Below are 24625 nucleotides of genomic sequence, written 5' to 3' on the forward strand. Positions count from 1 at the left end.
CAGGACTAAATAAACATTCAATACAGCGTTAGAAACCTTAGACTCTCTTCTTTCATCAGAAAAAAAGAGTTAATTCCCAAGTTGTATGGGTTCGGAGTTAGATGAGCTTGAAATAAATATACAACAATAAATATACAATATATACTGTACATATTGATTTATATACAGTGCTGTAACAACAGCTGACGCTGTAACAAAGCCCTAACATGGACAAAATGCAAATGCTGCGCCCTCGTGGAAGGGAAAGACACTGCCAGAGGTCAGACCAGCACTTTATCGACACACCCCATAAGAAAAAAAAAAACCCAAACAAATTTGGGAATGGCGCGACACGTCACACTTTTCAATTCCCGAATAAATTTGGGAATGGTAACGAATGAGTTAAGATTGATTGACTGTTTGTGTCTTTTGTGTTGTGTTGTGTTTTTTTTTTACTTCAAGATGGTGCCACAAGACTGGCTGCCAGGTCCTGTATTTTGTTTTTTTACTGGTTCTTTTCCTTTCCTCGTACTTTCATCACTTTGGATTGGATTGGATTTGCCTTTATAAGTCTCGCAGTGGAGAAATGTACATTTCACAGCAGCAAAGTTATGAAAGGAATGAAAGTAGAAAAACAAAATACAAGGGCTGCTGGAAAGGCAGCCACTCTCGCGGCGCCGTCTTGAAGTCAAAAGAACAAAAAAGATTCATAACAAATAACATGACAACACAAAGACTTTGCTGCTGTGAAATTTAAATGTTTCCACTGCGAGACGAATAAAGGCTAATCCAATACAATATAATACAATACATTATGAGGGTTGTCTGGTTGGTTAGCTAGATGTGTTGTAGTGTCCATCAGACCTACTTTCATTGAGGGATAACAACAATAATTCTTATATCATCCTTTAAAATAAGTAGAGGAGGTCAATATGTCACATTTCAAAGGCATAATTTGAACTGCAATATTTGATATGAATGCTAGTACTGTACTGTGGTTGGACACCCGGGGTGCACATGCGATAACTCAATTACTTTCTTTCATTTAATAGCAGGTGAGATTGATTGAATCACAATTTACTTAATTTTCTATCTCTACTTGAGAACACTTCTTTGTGTGACAGGTTGTAAGTTATCTTATGTCCTATTTTGGTTACATTCGCGTAGTTCTATTGGTTTACAAATAATATATCGAAAATGTTTATTTAAATATAGAACGACTGCTTCGGTTAGTGTTTCGTGTCGGACCGATTTAGATCGTTGGACCGGAAATTGTTGTGCGCATACGTTTGCATTAGATCGGGGCATTCGAAGTAAACCACTGTTGAGTCAAGACATATCACATTGCTTGTCTTGTGTTTTTTTTTTCTGGATCCCACAACACCGTATCTCCCTTACTATAGTGGAGAGCGCAACATTTGCACTGTTCAGAGAGTTCCTATTTTGAATTTATGTATTGTTCGACAGACTGGATTTGAATTTTCAACATTTTTTTCACCAAACAAACCACTTCCGCGCATGCATGAAATGACAGATTTTATTTTGAAGGTGGCCAACGACGCTCGCGAGCGACATATTACCATAATGCACAAGCTGACCATCGCAGTGGTCGCAGCTCACATGACTTCAATTTTGAAAGTGGAGTCTGACCTGAACGCAGTCCGAAATGCATTCCTACTCGGATGCGAAACTATGAGGGGCATAGCCGTGAGTACGCTCCTCGCGTTTGAACCACAAATAAACGCCAGAATAAGATCGGCACCACATAGTAACGCACACGCTTGCATTCAATGCCGTACATTATGGACAATGGAACTAGGAGCAACATTTCATAGATAGACATAATGTTGAGCCTGTAGCAGTTGAGGAACGAGAATACACGACTGACTGGAGTACGTCTTTATTCCAATTGCTAACAAGTGGATCTGATTTGAACAAGGAAAAATGCAGTAAAATATTCTCAACGTGTACACGCCCCCGCTGTGCACCTGCTGGGTGAGATGCTTGGTCCGAGTGCCCGCCCCAGGCAATTTTTATATATGTTTATACTAATGGCACGCGTTCAAGCATTGTCAGTTATTTAAACATAATATCCAGGCAAGAAAATAGCAAAATAGGATTTAATTTCAATGTAAATGTACAGTATTGTTTTTGACAATTCTATTGACCTTCCCAACATGGCCGCTGCGTAGGCATGCTGTTGTTGAGCTTCAGCGAGGTGGCGTATTTTTCCCTCATTGTCATCGGCTGCTCGATCTGATCTCCTAAAGGATCACGAATTTACAAACAGAATATTGCCAAAAAGGAAATGGGATTTAGCTGGTTCTAGGTATTGAAAAACGTCTCAAGTTACATTTGTATCGCAAGTGATTTTGAGAGACAACGAGACTGTTGCAGGGAGAGGGTTTACTCTTTCGAAAGGGCAAGTATTTTCACAATATGAAAACCAAATGCGGGCGGCCCGGTAGTCAAGTGGTTAGCACACCGGCTTCACAGTGCAGAGGTCCGGCCTCCCTGTGTAGAGTTTGCATGTTCTCCCCGGACCCGCGTGGGTTTTCTCCGGGTCCTCCGGTTTCCTCCCACACTCCAAATACATGCATGGCAGGCAGATTGACCACTCCAAATTGTCCCTAGGTGTGAGTGTGAGAGTGACTGTTGTTCGTCTTTGTGTGCCCTGCGATTGGCTGGCAACCAATTCAGGGTGTCCCCCGCCTCGTGCCTCCAGCACCCCCCGCGACCCTAATGACCGCGACCCTAATGAGGAATAAGCGGTACGGAAAATGGATGGATGGATAGAAAACCAAATGCTCTTAACGTGTGTTCAGCGTAATGCTCACACTCTCTAAATTTGTGATTTTCGTTGTGGAGGTAAACTTGTTATGTTTGCTCGCTCGTACGACCCAATAAATGTTTTCTTTTCGTGCATGTAAGCTCGATAAGCGTTTGATATGTATTAAAATTTGATCGAGTTTATGTCAGCGAGTTGAAAGCAGCGGGGGCAAACGCGTTGGAAACTGCGAGCGCCGCAAAGTATACTGAAAACATCCGCCCATCTCATTTCTCATTGCTTCATGAAGGTCGAGGGCGTGCTGTAGCCTATCTGCTGTTGTAGCTTGCAGTCTGCAAACTTCTGGATACAGGGAGTAGTAGTCTGTGACCAAAAGATAATATTTACCCTGACACGAAAACAGGTCAGCACCCATCTTCTGGTATGGTCCTTTCTGGTGCTTGGTGTGGGTGTAGTGGTTCTGCCGGTTGATTTGCTTGATATTTGAGGCAAATTGTACATCTCGACACTTGATCTGTGATGTCTTGATTCATTCTAGGCCCGAACATCAGTTGTTGTGCTCTTCTCTTGCACTTTTCAATTCCAAGATGTCCTTCATGGATCTTTTTGAGCATTTCACTTCTCAAAGTCTTACTGCCTTTGTATATGATGTCATCCACTACAGATAACTCCATCCTGTAGTTACAATATTCTGCTGCGTCTGGTGAACAATTTTGTTTAACTTCGGGCCATCTATTTTTGATGATTTGTTTCAATTCTTTCAGTGTCTCATCTTTGTTTGTTTCCATCCGTATAATCTCCATCTTTGCATCTGCAACTGGCAATGCACTGGTGATCATGTGTATGTAAGCTTCAACTTCTTCATCCAGTTTAGCCTTCGAGTGCTCTTTCGGGTCAACAGCTCTGGATAGCGTGTCAGCTGTATACATTAGTTTTCCAGGGGTGTATGCAATCTTCAGTGAGTAACGTTGCAGCCTGATCATCATTCGCTGTATACGGGGTGGACAGTCATTTAGTGGCTTTTGAAACAATGCTATTAAGGGCTTGTGATCAGTCTCCACACTGATTTCTTGTCCTGACACAAATTGATGAAATCTCTCACAGGCATACATAATGCTGAGCAGTTCTTTTTCAATCTGTGCATAACGTGTTTCCGGATCCGTCATCGAACGTGATGCATATGCTCTGGGTTGCCAGTCTTCATGTTTTTGTAGAAGTACTGCACCAAGTCCACTCACAGATGCATCAGATGATATTTTGATTGTTTTTTCTGGATCATAGAATTTCAGTACTGGTTCCTCTGTGAGCAGCTGCCTCAGTTTATTCCATACCTTTTCATGCTCATGATTCCATTGCCATTCTATCTTCTTCTCAGTTAGATGTCTCAGTGGGGCCATCTTTTCTGACAGGTTAGGTATGAATTTTCCCATGAAAGTGATCATCCCATTAAACCGTTGCACATCTTTTTTGCATTGTGGCCTTGGCATGTTTTCGATAGCAGGCACTTTTCGTGGGTCTGGTCTGATACCTTCACTGCTTAGGATATCTCCCACAAATGTCAATTCTGTTGCACCCAGCTGACATTTCTCTTTATTCAGCTTCAGGTTTGCTTTTCTTGTTGCTTCTAGCACAGCTTTCAGTCTTTCGTCATGTTGAGCTCTGGTGGCACCCCAAATGATGATGTCATCCATCGAGGTATCAACTCCTTCCAAGTGCTCATATATCATGTTGATTGTTTTGTGATAAACTTCAGGAGCTGAAGCAATTCCAAAAGGTAGTCTTAGGAATCTGTATCTTCCAAACGGATTGTTAAAAGTACATACAGTGGTACCTCGGTTCTCGACCATAATTCGTTCCAGGACCCTGTTCGAAAAGCGATTTTTTTTTTTTCGAACAGCGAAACCACCTCTTTGCTCCTGTCACTTGCGAGTTGACAGCGGGGGGCGGGGGGCTGCCTCTCCCGGCCGTTCTCCACCCGCTGTCATTCTCTAATCACGGACACGGCGCATTTATACGGTTCGCGATCACCTCGCCAATGCCGGATAGTTGACCCAACTCGCCACCGTGCCTGGACTCTTCCTTCGATGCGTGAGTGTATCCGGTCCGAGGTATTTTCCCCGTGTCCTGTAAATTTATGTCATCTTCAGGGATTGCGTAATTTTGCACCCTTGTGTGCCATTTGCTTTTTGGCGTAGTAAGCGGGTCGGATCCCCCCCTGCCTTCTTACTCACTGTGTTTTCTTTGATTTGTGAATAAACATCCTGCTTGGGTAGTACGTGTCTGTCTTGGGATCCCAAACATTCCACTACGTTCCGACGAGTCAGCTGCCGTCACTCTAGCTCGGAACGTGACAGCTACGGATGACTCGGCTACAGGATGTTCTTTTCTCTTAAAATATCTATACAATGACACTTGCTCTCACGCCCACAGTCACATCACTAGATTTCACAGCCTCCTTATTCTTTAATATCGTACTGATCGTAGATTTCGCCATGCTGTATTCCCTCGCCAGATCAGACACTCCTTCCACTCACGCGTCGTATTGGCGTTCGAACGCCGAAGCAAGAATATCTTGAATATTTTGTTCGAACACCGATTTGTTCGAACAGTGAGGTGAACGAGGCGTTCGAGAACCGAGGTACCACTGTAGTTTGGAACTTGGCTCATCCAGCTTCATCTGCCAAAATCCTGAAGAAGCATCAAGCTTGCTGAAATACTTTGCCTTTGAAAACTGTGCCATAATCTCTTCACGAGTAGGTAGCATGAAGTGTTCCCTCTTAATGGCACTGTTTAGATCTCTGGGATCCAGGCATATTCAGAGTTTTCCATTCTTTTTGTCTACGACAACGAGGGAACTCACCCAGTCTGTCGGCTTCTCAATTTTCTTTATTACATGCTTGTTCTCCATATTTGTCCAATTCTGATTTTAGCTGCTTTTGTAGAGCAAATGGGACTTTCCTGCATGGACGTATGACTGGTGGCACACTTTTGTTCACTCTGATTGTGTGTTCTCCTGGTAGGCAGCCTAACCCTTGAAACACGTCTTGTACTGCTCCATCAGTTGATCACATACTGTCTCTTTTTGTCTGTCCACGACAAAAACTCTCTTCACTCGGCGTAGTCTCTCACATGCCGACAATCCTAGTAGACCCTGCACATCCCTTGGAACTATGATAAAAGATAGCTTATGTAATTGGCCTTTATGTGTCACATTCACAATGCATTCTCCTTTCATGGGTATGACTGCACCGCATCAGCTGTTACTTTCATGTTTTCCCTATGTATTTTTGGTCTCGGTCTGATTTTCATGAAACCAGTCTCTGAAATGACATTCATATTGGCTCCAGTATCCAATTTGAATTTTAGACGAATGTTGTTCACTTTCAGTGTATTGATCCAATCTTTTTCTTCTCTGTCATCTTTTACAGCATTCACATAAAGTTCCTTCACTTCATAATGATCATTTACTGCATCTACCTTGCCTTTCATGTCTTGGTTCCTGCAGCAACGAGCATAGTGATTTGCTTTGTCGCAGTTTTGACATATTTTCCAATATGCTGGACACTGCTTTGGGGGATGTTGCGTACCACAACGAGTACAACATTTTTGTTTGAATATCATATTTTTGGTGGGTGTCTCACTCTTGCTTTCATATCAGCAGTCTTGTTTTTGTTGAATCTGTGTGCATTTTTTTCCACTGCATTCACATTGCAGCTAGCCACATTTCGCCTGTGATTTAACAGTCTCAGCGACTCTACACAGTGCTAAAGCTTTTTTCCAGGTCCAGATCTGATTCTCTGAGTAGCGTTTCTTTCAGTTTATTATCTGTAATGCCACACACTATTCTGTCTTTGATCAATGATGTGGTTAATCCACCGAACTCACATGTCACATTTGCATATTGGTCAATAGTTTCTCCAACTGTCTGTACACATGTGAAGAATCTGTGCCTTTCAAACGTCACATTGCGTTTCGGAATGCAGTAAGCTTCAAACTTTTCCATTATTTTCAAAAGCTTCATCTTGTCATCCTCAGCATCAAATGTAAAGTTATTGTAGACCTCTAGAGCGTCCTCTCCCACAATGTGCAAAAACATGGATGCTTTCATATTCGAATGGCTTTCATCAGCTCCATTTGCAGACAAATACAGTTCAAAACGTTGCTTAAATCTCTTCCAGTTTTCAGCCACGTTACCTGTTAGCTGCAGAGCTGTGGGTGGACGTAACGCTTCCATTTTTGTCGTTTTCTGCCGGGGGTTGTGCTCAATGTCTTTCCTCCGTGGAATCTTCCGTTCCAAGTCCTTTTATCGTCCTCTTGTCTTCCAGACCAATTCTGACACCATGTGTTGCTTTGTGTAAGCGGGTTCGGTAAATGATACAACTTCTGTATAGAGTTGAGGTTCTTTATTAGGACGGCTGTGTTGGAGGGAGAAGGCAATTGACATGTGTGGCTCTCGTAGGCACTCATCAGACTGACTTGCAGCAGCGTGCACGCTCCTTTGGTTTATAGCCAGGCATCACTAGTACAACATGCAAATACGAGTTGCTCATATCATTACAACAATGACACTGAGGGACATTTTAGAGCAGGGCTAGGGAATTACCTTTGAGAGCCAAATCCTGACCGTTTTAGCGCTCCCTCTACTTCAACTCATCTGACTCAGATCAGCTCATCAGCAAGCTCTGTAGAAGCCTGAAAATACCTACTAAATGAGGTGAATTTGTGTAGGGAGAGATATCAAACAGGGAACCAGAAATCCCTATCCCTGGTTTAGAGTGTTTCATTAACGGACATGCAAGATTTTGGAATCACGAAACCAGAGTGCCCAGAGAAAGCCCACACATGCGTGGGAAGAAAATGCAAATGCCAGATGACTTCTGCACTCCAAGGTAGGCGACGTGCTAACCAGTCGACCACCATGCCACCCATGCTGAGTATGAAATGCTGTAAATGGCCAGACGCTGCAAACAGGAAGAAGGCCAAAAAAATGCATAATTGCAAAACATACAGGTGCACCGTTTGTCACGAATCTTTCTTAAGGATACTGCAAGTTTAGTGATATTTTTTTCAAAGTGTATACTCAGTATACTATACTGTATTTAAAAAAGGAGAAAATGGGCGCACCGGCTGCATAAAAAGTGAACTTTTTTCTGCCTGCTCCAATGCTCAGGTCAAGCATGCTGACTGCTATGAAAGTTACAAGGCTCTCCTTAAGATTCATCAGGGGTGCCTGTGACAAAGGTAAAACAAGAACACAACTATATTAATGTATTAAAAAAAGAAAGACATTCATATTGTGATGATTTAACCAACTGCGCTGTCACTTAACTTGGTTTAAATTTAAGTGTGATCAACACTTAATCTACATAAATGTAGTGTATCTGGTCTGTATACCATTAAGACCTGAGCCTCTGCTGATTGGTGATTAATGCTGATTAATTTCCTTTTGGCACTAAGCCTGCACCTCCATCAATCATGTGTATGTTTGTAAATATGAATCGTTTTAATGTTTTATGGAAAGATGGATAAATAGGTAGGTAGGTATATAGATAGATAGATAGATAGATAGATAGATAGATAGATAGATAGATAGTATAACAGACAGACACATAAATGTGTTGGCCTTTGACATACACAATTGTGGTCTCTACAAACATGCATTTTTGCAGAGTTCAAGTGATTCTTTTTCCTCACTTCTGTCCAGAAAATTCACATTTTTTAATGAAATATTTTATTTTCATCCTCTATGCCAGGGCTTCTTAAACTGGGTTTGATCGAACCCTAGGGGTTCGGGGAGTTAGTCTGAGGGGTTCGGTGGATCCCCCGCCGCAGAGGTCCACCCACCCCTCAGTCTCGTCTGCAGTTAGTGGACACAGTCATTGAAAATGTTTTGAGTTCATGCACTTTGTTGGTTTTGTTATTTGAACAAAGTCATATTAGTGTGCAATTCATTTTGTGCACAGTAAAAAAAACGAAAAAAAAAAACATTTTATTTTTTATTGAAGACGGTTTCGGTGAATGACTGGTGGGATTCGGTGCCTCCAACAACAATAAGAACCACTGCTCTATGATAAATAGAGAGACCATACGTAACTGACGTTTATTTGTGTTATGTAGCAAATAAACCGAAACCCCTGTTGAGCCACTAAAGCTATTTAAACAAGTGGGTGGCGCCTGTATGAAATGTATGTGTAAGGGGGAGGCGGTGTAAATGAGGCTAACCCATGAGTTAATGAATAATTCACACCCAAGCAAAGATACCTGTTTTGAGGTTTGGTGTTTTCATTAATGTCTTTTTTCTTTCCGCTCTGTGATGACAGCGTCGGGTCACTTAAAGTCTTTGCGTTCTGCTGATTTGAGGCTGCTGATTAGGAATGAAGATCTCAGAATAACAAACACATCTGGATTAGCCAATGGTAAGAGACGTGTCCATTTCCATCATGCACATTTTTCTTAGTTCTGGGCAAGACTTATCGCCATTGTCTTTGGAATATGAGTTGTTGTTGTTTTGTTTTGTCAAGAATAAAAAGGGTCCATCAGTCGAATCAATCCAAATTGCATGCACTAATTAATCTGTGGGCAACTTCTTTATTAGAACCGGTGAGCAGTCATAATAAGGCTGGATAAGTTGATTATTCAATGCTTGTGTAAACCGTCCACGTACTCTCGGGCTTGAATCCATACTACCCCTTTGCTGTAGACCCGGAAGAATAGACTGCTCACCACAATGCCAAAAGCCCAGACCGCCAACTCAGCAGCCAGGTCTTTCATTGAATGCTCTGAGGCTTGAAGTTTTACAAACAAAGATTAGACTCAGTCACATAGTGGGAGTAAACAATTTTGGAACAAAGTATTTTCGAACATTAAATGACCTTTTGGAAGCTGGTGTCGCGCCCCAGGTGAACATTGGTCGCCTGTGAAGTCTGCGACTTGTCTATTGACCAAGCATGTAGGTGCCACTGTACTGTATCTGTGGTTTAAAGCTGAAACCAAGTTCATCAAATCATGTCAAAGGTGCCTGAATAGGTTGTGACAAATATTGTCTTTTGCTCTCTTTTACCGCGATTTGTTAGTTAGACCAGCAGCCCTTTCATATTTGGTGAGCATTACCGGTAGTGTTCTTGACTGGTTTAGGTCCTATCTAGCTGACAGAACTTTTGTCTTCGCCTTGGCTGCTCTGAGTCACGTACCGCCTCGGTCATGTGGTGTACCCCAGGGCTCAATTTAGGTGCCTTTGTTGTTTTCACTGTACCTTTGGAGTGTTGAAGTGCCTCGGGGATATGCAAACTTTTTGCACAATGTGCACATAACTGCACTTCTATCAAGACTTCCATCGGATAGTCATAACAAAAAAATTGTTTGTGTGTATGTATGTGTGTGTTGTTTATCCATTTTTTTGTTGTGGCAGGATACCAGCAAGCAAATGTTATCATCGTTCCCAAACATCTGGCCAATGACTTTGAAGTGTTTTGTCACAGTAATCCAGCACCTTTGCCACTCATGTACTGCAGTCAACCAGGAGAGACCGCATGCCCACCTCTGGCAAAAGATTCTGACATCAGGTAACACCTTTTCTGTCATGTGAGTAGCCGATTATCTTGTCTCAGCACGATGGGTGACAGAGCCTTCAGCTGCTCTGCCCCTAAACTTTGGAAGTCACTTCCTCCCAACATTCGTAACATCGATTCTCTTCCCACCTTTCAAGTCCCATCTCAAAACCCACCTATATAAAATTGCATTTTCTGTGTAGCTCTCTATCTTGTTTCTATTTATAATTGTACTTCATTCAGGAATTATATTCTTGATTATATTTTCTTTATTATAGTACCTCTGCTTGTCTGTGACTTTAAAGTGTCCTTGAGAGCTTTGAAAGGCGCTTAAAATGTAATGTATTTTTATTTTTATTTTATTTATTTTTATTCTCATCATTAAATGCTGTGAATTTTCATTTCATTTTCCAAAATGAGATGTGCTGGCCCAAATAGATCTGAATCATGGACTGATGTTAATTATATTTTGTCCATGAATGAAATAATTCCAAATTGCCTTTCAGCTTCCTTTCATTACTTTTTCTCCTGCTGCGCTGCTTCCAGATGTGTATTTTGGTATTTAAGCATTTAACCAATCACATCTCTTACCAGGGTCAGAAATCTACTTGGACAATCAGTTCTGCGGGTCTCGTTGCATCAAATGTGTCAATCAACCTGTTGCTTTAACCAATCAGATTTCAAGTTGGAAACCCAAAAACTGTACCAATGCCTTCTTGAAGGCACTGGGCAACATCAGAGTTTTTTGCAAACTATGATTGTTTTGTCACTAGCCAATCATAGTCCTACTACTTTTTCTGAAAAACTGCTCTGATCACAAGCCGCTAGTGACAAGAGCATACTGGCCAGAGCTAGCACATTGTATCGGTCGCGAGCTGCAGAAGAAAATACATCTTGTTGATTTCATTTTTTTGCTAAGGAGAAGAAATGGATTTGGTTGGAGATTTACTGGTAAAGCCATTTTAAAGACAGACTTTTAAAGACAAAATCAACCTCTTTAAGAAAGGTTGGTCAGTTATTTCCTGGCTAATGGTACCCTAGTGGACTTGTAGTAACACTCACTTTTTTCAGCCTGAATTGATTCAGACTACTGAAGCCTTAGCGCACTACTGAAGCCCTAGCGATTAAATCCACAGCCCACCACTGCTTGCTGCACAGTACCATTGTTTCTACCCCCCAAAAAAAAATCACTGAACCGCAGAGTTCTGATTGGGTCACTTGTGTCTGGAGTCAAAAACCTTCATGTCTCAAGTCAATGATTTGCGAAAACACACTACGGGAAAACAAACTAAGGGAATGATTTTGAACATCTTGCATTTGAAGTGCATTCAATTGAAAAAGCTTGAACGTAATTTGCAAGTCATTATATTCTGCTTTTATTTATGTTTAATTTAATGTCTCAACTTCAACTGAATCGAGTTTGGAGTTCAGGACTTCTGCCACTTTTTGTTGGCCATTGGCCGTAACTGACTTTTGCTCAAATCACTGTAATTAAATGGCCATGATCATAATTGTCAATGCATTTTGGTTTTGCTAATTGCTATTATATCTCAAAACTATGATCAATTGGCATGTGATATAAATGACACTTGGGTATATAAGTGTCTTATACATCACCCAATATGTGACGTCAACTAAGTGTTGAATAAGATTATGCATAATTACAGTCAGTTTTGCAATATTTATATCTTACTGTACAATACATTGTATATTGAATCTTAGTTCAAAAACATTTTAAAGAAGGATTTTTGTCTTGTCAACAGTTGTGTGTATGTATAGTAGGGAAATGTTTTGTGCTTTTTTTCTGTGCTATCAGGACTGACATCTCACAGTACCGAGTGTATCAAGATGGTGCTCTGGTAAAAACTGTCTCGAGCCTGCTGAACTACAGCAAGTCACTCAGGTGTCCTGTCACACAAAAATAAATACAACAAATTAATTTTTAGTTAAGCTCTGATACACAGGATGCGAGTTTGTCCCCCTCACCCTTAATCTGTTGTGTGTGTCTTTTGTATTATTTGGATTTGTACTTGACACACGTTATCTGTTTTTAGGGCAATATCGCAGAAGTCGTCGACACCATGTGTGGAGTGGTCAGACATGATTTGTTTCTATTTGGGCTGCAGTTTTAGCTTTGAAGGCAGCCTGAAGAAAGCTGGAGTCGTTGTCAGGAATGTGGAACAAGGCCGCAATGTCAGCATGTACAAGGTGCGAAACAAATGTGTCAAAGTTCTGTCGGTGCATGAACCCTTTTGCGCACCAATAATAACAACCTGATAACATGATAAGCTGACCACTTGAGAGGCGTCAGTCAATGTTAAAATGGGCTTTGTGTGAGCAATACTATAAATAACTGATCATTGCTAATATCTGGATGAAAATTCGTCTTTCTAGACTGCTGTTTCCTGTGTTCAAGCTGGTGTTTTCAGTTGCCCTCTCGTTGTGTCGATGCGTCCAATTCCACCTGCGATGCTGGAGGCGGCAGTCCAAGTCACCAACCTTGATCCCCAAGCACATGGAGCTCCTGTGCACATTGGAGATGCAGGTGCCTGAATACGGTTGTAGAGGAAATCACCTCTCTTTTAAGTTGCAAGTGAACTTTGGTTTTGCATGTTTAGCTTTCCTAGGCATAAAGGACCTGTCCCAACCAGATTATGGGGATCAGGTTGAGCTGCAGCCCGAGGATGTCCCAGTCTTCTGGGCCTGTGGAGTGACTGCCATTGAGGCAATCACCAACAGCAGTCAGTCCCCCGTGTTTGAAAATAGTTGTTTTTTTATGATTGATGCCAGATGTTTACACTGTTACCTTCAACATTACTTAACGTTTACTGAAGAGGTAAAATTGTGTCACCATTAAGGCAAACATGTTATTTTCCTTTGACAAAAGTGACCTAAAATGCTGGAGAAATGCACTCATGTGTAAAAACAAGTGATGGCTTTTTCAAAACATTTAAAAACATTCAATGACGTGGAGCTTAGTGCCTTTTGAGGACTTGACGTAGGTGTTGTCAGTAGTGGGTAACGTCAGCAAGTAGCAACAAACCAGTGCCTTCATTTGGAATCAAAAGAATATTCATGTTCAGTTCAACACATTTCTTCCCAATTTGAGTATTGTGTATTCACATTCCAGCTTGTGTGGAAAAACACACTCTTAATTTTGTGTGAATTATGAGAACAACATTATGAGAACATCAACAGCCCCCAGGCCTTTTTGACCGGCTGTTATAATATTTCACCATCTCCACAGTCTCATTTTTCTTTTCATCCTGATTAATCTTTGATTTTTTATTTTCCCCCAAATGATCTCCAAATAACCGTGCAGTTCAAAAAGACCTCATCTTCCTTGGTTTCCAGAGCCATCATTGGCATTCAGTCACTCACCGGGCTGCATGTTCTTGACTGATGTGCAAGATTCCTCCCTCCCAACCCACGGCCCTGACAGTAATAAGTCCGAAGTTACAGCCCTCTGCTTCCAGATATCTGAAAACCCCTTGCTCTATAGCCTGGTGTCACAAAGCGCTGTGGCAAAGATCAGGCAGCTGGATGCAATCATCGGAGAAGACCCAGGTAATGGATGTGTACTACTGTACAGGGTGACCCAAAAAGGGTACCCATGTGTATCCATGAAAATTTCAATTGTGGCTTTGATTAAAAAACTATTTATTTCAAATTAGAACCATACATTATTCAGTTTATGGAAGACCATTCACCAGAGTTTCAGCTATTTCTGACATGTTTTAGTCTGTTTATGGCTTCAATCACTTTTACACACCCCTCTTTTGGGAAAAAACATTGCAGCATAGAGGGACTCAGTAGGACGCACCTTTTTGGGTCACCCTCCCAAAAGAGGAGTGTGTAAAAGTGATTGACAACTTTGTCAGACAAGTACAGGTTTTCTTGCAAGAAAATTGTGGACATTTGGAACACATCTTGGGAAACCCATAAATAGACTAAAAATTGACAGAAATAGCTGAAACTCTGGTTAATGGTCGTTCTGTCAATCTTTAGTCAATGTATGGCTTTCCCAAGATGTGTTCCAAATGTCCACCATTTTGTTGCAAGCAAACCTGTATTCATCTGACAAAGTTGTCAATCACTTTTACACACTCCTCTTTCGGGAGAAAACATTGCTGCAGAGGGACTCAGTCGGACACATCTTTTTGGGTCACCCTGTATGTATTATGTCGAAAAAGTACCTGCACTGTACAGTGTCCCTCTTACGTTATGTCTTGGGCTGATTTTTCTTTTTTTTTTTTACATCAGAACGTTTACTCATGATTGATTTCAGAACATGGTGGTTCATGGGGAACAGGACCTTGCCGCGATAAGTCAAAAACAGCAATGGAGTGTTGGCTACCCCATAGAACAAAGTTTGGGAACCTATGACTCGTGAGCCATATATGGCTCTTTTAATGGTTGCATTTGGCTTGCTGATAAAACTAAATACATCTTTTCCCTTTTTTGCTGTTCATTTCCTGTTTTTAATTGGATGATACTGACCTAGGTTGGACTGAAAGGGCAATTTTGATTGGATGATACTGGCCGTTCATTTTGAAACAGGTAACCGCCCCTTTTAAATAAGCCCGATGAGTAAAAAAAATGACGAGTGATTCGCCTTTGTGGAGAGAAAAGGTTCTGAATTTAATTTGCAATGAAACAATACCATGAATGAAACAGTTGAATATCAGTGGCACCTTGACAAGCCCCCATGCTAACATCATAAATATATTTCTGCGAGAAACAGCATAAAGCAAGTGTGGAAGCTAATGAGCCGTGTGCAGGCTAGCTAGCAGTAACTTCGCGTATGGACCCGGGAAGTTGACTTTCATTCCGATCGTTTGGCTGGATTTTTTTTCCCAATCATGAGGAACGGAAAAGCTTTCTTGTTAATGGTGAGTATTATCACAAAGTTTTTTTAACGAATACGTTCTGACATTTTGTTGAAAAGTGTCTGCGCGTGCGTGCTTGTGTGTGTGAGCTTGTGTGGCTCTCACTGAAAAACATTTCTAAATATTTTACTTTTATGGCTCTCTTAGTCAAAAAGGTTTCCGACCCCTGCCCTAGAATTTTTATGTGGATACCAGCATTTTTAAAATATGTAAAAAGTATTTATACTTTACATATATGAGACAAAGCACAATGGCATCACCTTTTTTTTAATCTGAATTTAAAAAAATAGTAAACTATGCATTTATGCATGACTTTAAAACAGCACAGCTCTGACAAAGTTTTGGAAAATGTCAGGAGATTTATTTTTATTTATGTTTTTTTTTGACGCAATATGTCCATTACCGCATGTGAACATTGACAGAAAATATCAATTATCAGGACCCTTCACTCATATTAATCTGTATTGGTATGGAGGGAAAAAAACAGCTTTTTTTTAACCTTTGAGCTTCTTTGTTAACTACGCAGATTTTAAACCTTTTAAACTTTTTAAACCTTTTCTCTCGGCAACTTAATTTGAATTGCATTGTATTGTTCTTCATTAAAATTTCATGGGAATAAAGGATTGACTAAATCACATTTGTCAAAGTCAAGGCCCGGGGGCCAAATCCAGCCCGCCAAATCATTTTTTTCGGCCCGCGAAAGCAAATCAAATTTGTAAAATTCCGTGATGCTTGCTAAAATCCTAACCAAAATTTCATATTTTTGGATGTAAACTACAATAACAGTCATTATTCTTGACTTCAGATTTGAAAACTAGTTTTTAATTAATTTGTCGTGCGCTCTATATGTAGTATGTGGAGGGGATTAAACATTCTAATGGCTTCCCCAAATTCAGAACGGCCCTCGAGAGGCAACCATAGCTACAACGTGGCGCGTCGCAAAAAATGACTTTGACACCCCTGGACTAAATGGAGAAAATACTATCCAGCTACTTGTCAATGTTCCCCATCTCGGATAAGAACTGTCCCAAATAGCGCTGCCCGATACTGTCATTTGTTGATTGTGTTCTGTGTCAGAGTTGGAGTCTCTCTACATGTCTGAATGGGCCTCCCAACAGTAGTAAATATATCTCACTTTTTCCAACCTCTGTCAAACAGGTCAACGGGGCATCAAAGCTTTGTTTATTCAAGATGAACTTCTACGCTCTTGTCTGGCGCTCTCACACTCATCCTCTGTTGCCATAACGACAGGATTACCAACACACTACATGCACAGGTAAATCTTTCAAAATGCTCTATGTGTGTGATATTATCATAGATTGGATATGATGTACCTTTATTTGTCTCGCAGTGGAGAAATTTACATTTCACAGCAGCAAAGTTGTGAAAGGAAGAGGAAAGGAAAGAAAGAAGTAGAAAACAAAATACAGGAGCTGCTGGAAAGGCAGCCACTTTTGCGGTGCCATCTTGAACTAAAAAAAACTAAATAGCAAATACCATGACAACACGAAGACGCAGAGAGTCGTTCATTCTTTAGCATTTAATGTACCTTCTTTGTGACATGAAGCAGTTCTAGATGAAAAAGAAGAGGATCAAAGCGTCCTCTTCTGCAGTGGATCAGGGACGTCTTGGTGGAATGTGCACGTCTACTACAAGCTAAATGTTGAAAGCAAACACGCAGCTGTAGCATCCAATGACGAAAAGAGATTGTCTCACATCTCCTGTCCAACATAAATCCGTTTCAATTCCAAGCCGCGACAGATTTAGTGCCATCATGACGAGCGATACACACACAAGTTGCTCAACCAAGTTGAGCCACTTGACATCCGTCACATCTGAGAATCTTTTTTGACTTGTTTCAGTCCTCCTGATGAGACTGATGGCCCACCTGGTGCAATTGCCATGGCAACCATGCTGCTTTCCCTCGGCAAGCAAGTTACAATGGTGACGGACAGGAGAGCCTTGCAGATGAATCAGGATATCATCGATGAAGCTGTGACGTCAGGTAGGAGTTTTGTGCTCAGTGTATTTCAAATTTAATATCCATACGGTTGTTAAATGTTACTTTTTACCTTTTTTCTTGATTTAGTTTTCTTTGGATCCACACATACAAGTGTGATAAACATGTCATGCTGGTGTAGCTACCACAAGTGCAGCTACTCTGTCTCTACATTTACTAAGATGTCAAAGAACAAATAAATCAATGTCTCATATCAAATTATCAGAATCTGTTCAATTTAGAGCGCGCTTACTTTAGGTTGCGGTGACATTGACAACAGCAAACTTTATTTAGAGCCAAGTGAATATTATATACGTTATATTGTGTAAATAACATAGACATAAATTACATAGACTCACCAAGAAACAAAACTGAATACACTCCTTTGAAACACGCCAAACAAGAATTAACGCTGGCGCGAATGGCTGCCGCTGCTCAGCCGCACAAAAAATCCAGTGAGTGTGAAGTGTACTTGAGAGTTTTGATATATATATATATATATATATATATATATATATATATATATATATATACACACACACACATACATACAGATGGTTTGGACATGTCCAGAGGAGAGCGAGTGACTATATAGGGAGAAGGATGCTGAGCCTTGAACTGCCAGGCAGGAGACCGAGAGCACATGAAGGTAGCTGGTGTGAGAGAAGAGGATGCACAAAACCGGGATAGATGGAGGACATTGATTCGCTGTGGCGACCCCTGAGGGGAAAAGCCGAAAGGAAAAGAAGAAGATATATATGTGTGTGTGTGTGTGTGTGTGTATATATATATATATATATATATATATATATATATATATATATATATATATATATATATATATATATAATATTTGTTATCATTTCGAACAATGTACGGCGTACTACAACTTTCATACGGTAATTGTAATAAATTATAAGGGCAGCTATTAGCCAAGTTTGACAGGCATGCAACATTAATTTTTGGTCAAATGCAAAACACCAATAAAAATGAGTTAAAGTGTCCCACAACTAGTTCGAAATGACCCTGGAAATGGCGAGTTTCAGAAGGTCCCGCCCCCTTGTTCGTGATGTCACGCCAGGACGTCTTGCCTTGCTCTAGAATCAAAACAATGGCTTCAGATTCACTTATGAATATGATTCAAATAGTTCTGAAGAGGAAAGCATAAATGTTTGCAATCGATTAAAGAAGTCGTCCCGTATCCATTCGAGCCGTCGGGACTCCTATGTAGCGTCCCAGAAAATGCACAAGATGGCGCCCAAGCTCCGTTGGAAATGGGCTGATTTGTCTGCTGGGAATTTGTGTCAACAAGAATGAAATATTAGTCTTGGTGCAACACACAACGATTCACCATTGCGTTATTTATGTGTTTTCCTTCTAATTTCGCCATCAACACGGATCAACATGAAGTTTTCAGACCAAAGAAACTACCCAAAATGCATTGTGTGTCGCTTTCTCGGTCAGGGGCGTTCCAGACGTGACGTCACGTCAGGCATCGTCATCAACTCGAAAACAAGACTTCCTGAATATTCAGCGCACGTCTTAAAACGTAAAATATAGCTATATGCCATGGAATATTTGTAAAATACGCTCAGTAGAAGTCATTTGAAGTGATTTTACAAATTATGGACACAACTTGTCCGGAGGCGTCGGTTGTCCTTTGAGGACTTGTTTTTTTTGCCTCCCTAGGTGTACTGAAATCAAAAATTCCTTTGGTGGTCTTTGAAGACATTGGTCCGAACTCTACACTTAACTTTTTGTGTCACCATGGAGATCCCGCTAAACCAAGGTCTGTAAAGCTGTCTTTGTTCACCGAACCATGTCATCTGAATGTCTTGTCGTCAGTTATTTGTGCTCTTCCATTTTCTCTAACATTTGGTGGGAGAGTAGTTCATTAACAGAAATGTGACTGTTGCTGTCACAGAACCATGACTGTTAATTGTGGTTGCAGGTATGACCAGCTAGTAGCCATAGAGCGCAGTGGACGAGCTGATGATGGAAACTACTACAACATGAGGGCAATAAACATCAAGCATCTTGTGGATCCAATCGACGACTTGTTTATTGCTGCAAAAAATATTCCAGGAATTACCACAATAGGTAGTCAACATGCTAGTGTTCCATTTGTAGCTAACAGAAGTGACGGGAAGGTAAAAAGTAACGCAGCTGCTAGAAGATTAACTTTGCCTTTTTCAGATGCCTGTGCTGCACATGCATCAGTTAATTGTCTCCTTTTAACTCATTCACTGCCAGACGTGCAAAAATGTGTCCACTCCAGTGCCAGGGTTTTTGTCATTGTCACTTGAATTCCAGGACCCACAGAATATTGAGTTTTTGGTCTACATAAACATTCAATACAGCGTTGGAAACTCTTTTCTTTCATCAGGAAAAAAGAGTTAATTCCTAAATTATATGGGTCTGGAGTTATATGAGCTTGAAATGAGGGCCGCTGTCCAAAATACAATGATATAGAACTTACATGTTAGTTTATATAGCGCTTTAACAACAGCTGAAGCTCAGACAAAGCGCTAACATGGAAAAAAGGAAAATGCTGCCACCTTGAGGAAAAGAAGGAACATTGCCAGACGCCATGGCCAGCGCTTTATCGGCACCCAAGCTTGAAAAAACAAAACCCAGACAAACTCGGAAATGGCACTCTAACTTTAAAATTCTTCTTTATACATTTAGAACTATCCATAACCTTACCCTTCTGACCTTCTTCAAATTTCTATTCCCTCTCGTTCCCTTAGATCACAGGTGTCAAAGTCAAGGCCCGCGGGCCAAATCCGGCCCGCCACATCATTTTTTTCGGCCCGCGAAAGCAAATCAAACTTGTTAAATTCCATGATGATATGCTAAAATCTGAGCCAAAATTTCATATTTTTGGATGTCAACCACAATAAAAGTCATTATTCTTGACTTCAGATTTGAAAACGAGTTATTCATTAATTTGCTGTGTGCTCTATATGTAATATTTGAAGGGATTTAAACATTCTAATGGGTTCCACAAATTCATAACGGCCCTTGAGAGGAAACCATAACTACAATGTGGCCCGCGGCAAAAAATGACTTTCACACCCCTGCCTTAGATTCTCTTCCTCCCTCTACCTCTGTGTGCCCCCCCCCCCCCCTGCCTGTCTCAGCACGATGGGGGACAGAGCTTTCAGATCCTCTGCCCCCAAACTCCGGAACTCACTTCCTCCCAACATTTGTAACGTCAATTCTCTTCCCACCTTCAAATGCCATCTAATGACCCACCTATTTAAAATTGCATTTTCTCTGTAGCTCTATATCTTGCTTATATTTATAATTATATTGTATTTATTGTATTCTATTTAGATTTTTATTTTATTTATTATTGTATCTATGCTTGTCTGTGGCTGTAAAGTGTCCTTGAGAGCTTTGCAAGGCGCTTAAAATAAAATGTATTATTATTATTAGTCAAAGTCAGCTTTATTGTCAAATATGCTAATATGCATGACATACAGCACAGATGAAATTACTGTCCTCTCGGACCCAGATTGCAAGGCACTTATAATATAACAAACATAAACATGAAAACGCCAATTTGCCGGGAGAGGGGAGCCGCTGCGTGTTCACGCACCGCCATCTTGGGGAGAAAACAAATATGACAACAAATATTTATTATTATTATTATCTATGTCAGGGGTGTCCAAAGTCGGTCCTCGAGGGCCGCCGTCCTGCCTGTTTTCCAGCTCTCCAAGGAGCAACGCAACTGATTCAAATCATCAAGACCATTTTGATGCTGCTTCAGAGCTGGCTGATGAGCTGATCATTTGAATCAGGTGTGTTGCTCCTGGTAGAGCTGGAAAACAGGCAGGAAAGCGGCCCTCGAGGACCGACTTTGGACACCCCTGATCAATGTCATATTTTCAGTTCCCGAATAAATTTGTGAATGGCAGTGAATGAGTTAAGAAACAAACGGATTCCAGGCCTCTCATCTTGTTTACTCAGTAGATTTTATTCCCTCCAGGAATCGGTGATGGTGGAAATGAGTTGGGGATGGGAAAAGTGAAGGAGAGAGTCAAGAATCTGATGCCAAAGGGGGATCTGATAGCCTGTGACGTGCCTGCAGACTACGCTATCACTGCAGGTTTGGATTGCCAAACCTCCTGATGTTGCAAACTAATCATGAATGGAGCCACTTTTCATTAGAATGGATCCACTTTTCATTTATGAACCCCCCATTTCTTCAATGGCATGAAGCAGAATTGGTGTCATGAAAGTTCCCCCTGCCCCCCATGGCCTGACATGGTTTATTTGTATAACATATGCAGCAGAAGTAGCATACGTACAGTGATACCTCAGCTTACAAATGTAATTGGTTCATAGAAAGTGTGTGTAAGGCGAAAAGTGTGTCCTCCAAACATTAATTTCCCATAGGAAACCATTAAAATGAGAATAATCTCTTTCCAGGTCCCCATAAAACGTAAATTTCTACTAAATAAACCTTAAAACTACACAAAATATACCTTATTTTATGTATATTGAATGTGATAATGTATTGTAATTAAAGAAATAAACTGTACTATATACTAAAGTCGTTTTATTTACCTTTGTGATGGTTGTTGATATAGTTGCCTCTTGATGATATCTGAGTGAAGTTACCGTGCTTTCTCCGCGATAATGCCCTTACACAGAGTCCCCTGCTAGCTGCTTTTCGTTAATCCAAATCAACAGAAGTTTTTCAACCTCTTCTATTGCCTGAGACTGTTGCTTAGACAACACAGAAACACCTTCAGCCACACATAGCAATGGTCGACTTAGCATACTGGTACTAGGATGCTAAATCACACAACCGCACACCTTGTTCGCGTTTCTCAATAATCTCCTTCTTCTGCTCCACCGTCATTTTGTTTTGTGTCCTCTTCGGCTAAACACAGGGCTGTGGTGGGGTCTTTTTCGGTCCCAAAAAAGTAAAAGTATCCACTCGATGGCAAACCACATGCACTCATAGAAAGGGGGTGTGGAAAAGTAGTCTGGAAGCCACAGTGGCGCTGTTCGGCCGTGTGGCTTGGTGTTCTTCCGCCGAAAACTAGTCGGCCAGCCATTGCGGCGCTCCATGTGTTTCCCGAAAACTAGTTTGTATGCCAAGATTATATTCTTGCAAATTTAATGTCCGTAAAACGAAAAATTTGTTAGCTAAAGCGTTTGTAAGCCGATGTATCACTGTATTTCCAATCCAAACAGTTTTACAGAAAAAAAAAATCTTAAGAGTAACAGAATGCTCCTTTTTGCCACAAATGTATTAATAACGCCATCTGTTTGCAATTCTGGGCGACAACATTGTGAGAGGAGCCAAATAACAAAAACGACAGGCCAACGACACCGTGGCCGATTTAGCGTCGCTCACAGGACGTATATATATATATATACAGTAAAGTCTCGTTATATCGATATTCAAGGGAGTCCGAAAAAATATCAATATAACCGGGACTATCAATATATCCGACCCTGTTAGCATGTAATTTTCTCCGTGCGTGCATAGAAATAGTATCGATATAACCGGGACTATCGATATATTCGATATAACGAGACTTTACTATATATATATATGAAAAAGTTTTGGATTGACGGTGGGTCGTCTCAGTTTTTCCTCTCGATGACACTTGCAGGGGTTTCCAACTGGGGAGGGTATGCAGTGGCCTGTGGCCTCTACCTGCTCAACACCTGTCCTGTACATAAGCGATACCTAAACAAAGGTCTGGGAATGGATCACTACACCCCCGAAGAGCTGCAAGATTGGAATGCTAATTTGCCATCCGTGAAGAAGGTGAAACACATCACGTTTTTGGAATATCTACCTGAAGGTTTCTCACTGAATATCTCGGTGAATCTTGATCTCTAGGAGGAATCTATCTTGGCAACTCTTGTGCGTTTTGGCATTCGTAGTGGAAAAACGGCTCATCTGGCCATGGAGGTGGATGGTTTGACCTTTCATCCCACGCATTCTGACATAATCACCAGATTGATTAAAGTCACTCATGGCTCATCTGATTGTATGAGTTGATTGCAACTTTGATTTGTGTTTCATTGTGTGTTTACTCTCGGCTAATGCAAATGTTGAGACACTTTTCACGTCGCACTTTTTGCTGCTTTGTGAAACGCTCAATGTGACATGTTGATCTTCGAGACAACTCGTGCCTCCAGTGGACTGGTGAAGCAGGAAGACCTCCTCTCAATCAGAAGAACCCAAATCATGATTTTTCTTCTTTTAATCATTTCGAATCATCCATTGTTGACTTTGAAAAAGAAAATAGAACTGTGGATCACTTAGTTTTCTTGTATCAGGATCAATTTTGTAAGTAGCCACAAGTGTATGCGCACATCACGATGATGCTTTTTTGTCGGGGTTCAGAAAATGTAGCATACTTTGTGACAAGAAAAACATCATTAAAACTCTTTGTGAATGTCTGTTGTCTGTCTTTGTGATCGTTTTTGGCCTTGAGCCTACTCCAAAACAACATTCGGCCATTGGGTTTACATCAGGGTTCGTTCAATATCGTAAATGTTCTCCAGATGTTTGCCAGCAGTTGTCATGTTTTTCCATGCACGGGCATGTCTTGTATTCATGACAAAAAAAATTGGGCTGAATGTCTGTTCACTGTTTGTGACCTTGAACGAACCCTGACGAGAATGGGGGGGGGGACGTTCACCCCACCTTTTTCTCAAGCTCACGTTGGTCATTTTGAAGATATGGACAACATTAAGAAGCAAGCACGATGACAGGGTTGTGGGGGGGGATCCCAAAAGAATCCTTCCATGCATGCATGTGAGAAAAGGCTGGGAAAGTGCGTGAGACTCCAGAGAGGATTATTTTGGAAAGGAAAAATTGGTAGTTTGCATTAGGAATACAGGGGGGTGCAAAAATAGGTGTCACATCAGTAAAATATAATGTCTTAATTTGTTCTGTTTTTTTTTTCATACAATAAATTGAGTCACTATTGGATGATTTTTCTTTCTCTGTATTTTTTTAAATAGCGGTCCGCCTACTTTTGCACACCCCAGTAGACTTTTGTGATACAGTCCTGTAACTTTTCGGACTATTCCACCCAGTGTCCGATGGCAGACCTTGATATTATGCTTGGAGAGGAAAAAGAAACTACTTGCAGTTCCTTGATAGGCAAAATACACAATGCGAGCTGAGATTCCTTTCAATGAGACAATTATTGAATGGGTTTGTCAGACCATATTCCTCACACTGCCAAACAAGATTCTCCACTGACAGTGTTTGTGAACATGGCGAGTGGATATTCTTAGTAGTTTAACTATGCATGAGAAAATGAGAGCAACATGCTGGGGGTAACTCCAACATTCCAACATCCCCACTCACTCCCAGGAGAGCAAAGATGCCAAGAGGGCCCAACCCGGGAGCCAACAGACACCGTTAAAGGGCAACCGG

At 41.0% G+C, this 24625-nt stretch overlaps 1 protein-coding gene across 4 annotated transcripts; it reads left to right on the forward strand.

Moving 5' to 3' along the window:
- The first annotated feature begins 1531 nt into the window (after positions 1-1531).
- Positions 1532-23637, forward strand: dglucy (D-glutamate cyclase). 4 transcript variants are annotated; one of them, XM_089004406.1, is made up of 16 exons: positions 1532-1686; positions 7938-8008; positions 9088-9183; positions 10176-10329; positions 12131-12217; positions 12369-12522; positions 12709-12859; positions 12933-13055; positions 13669-13881; positions 16362-16479; positions 17066-17208; positions 18892-18991; positions 19154-19302; positions 21197-21316; positions 22839-22996; positions 23072-23637. In XM_089004406.1, exons 2-16 carry the CDS (start codon positions 7945-7947, stop codon positions 23231-23233), a joined length of 1992 nt encoding a protein of 663 aa, XP_088860532.1. In that variant the 5' UTR covers positions 1532-1686; positions 7938-7944; the 3' UTR covers positions 23234-23637. The 4 variants fall into 4 exon arrangements, with proteins under 4 accessions (XP_088860532.1, XP_088860533.1, XP_088860534.1 ...); XM_089004407.1 differs by lacking the exon at positions 1532-1686 and adding an exon at positions 2261-2401; XM_089004404.1 differs by lacking the exon at positions 1532-1686 and adding an exon at positions 7616-7656.
- The last annotated feature ends 988 nt before the right edge of the window (positions 23638-24625 follow it).

Source organism: Hippocampus bargibanti, linkage group LG09 (assembly GCF_051943395.1).
Source record: "Hippocampus bargibanti isolate YZ-2025 linkage group LG09, ASM5194339v1, whole genome shotgun sequence".
Taxonomy (NCBI): domain Eukaryota; kingdom Metazoa; phylum Chordata; class Actinopteri; order Syngnathiformes; family Syngnathidae; genus Hippocampus; species Hippocampus bargibanti.

What these genes read in the sequence shown, in the direction of transcription:
- dglucy (XM_089004404.1), top strand. Translation starts at nt 7,625, where the DNA reads ATGCAAATGCCAGATGACTTCTGCACTCCAAG. An exon ending in GCAAAAGATTCTGACATCAG is followed by an intron (nt 10,330 to 12,130) that starts GTAACACCTTTT and finishes CTGTGCTATCAG; the next exon opens with GACTGACATCTCACAGTACC. An exon ending in GCAATGTCAGCATGTACAAG is followed by an intron (nt 12,523 to 12,708) that starts GTGCGAAACAAA and finishes TCGTCTTTCTAG; the next exon opens with ACTGCTGTTTCCTGTGTTCA.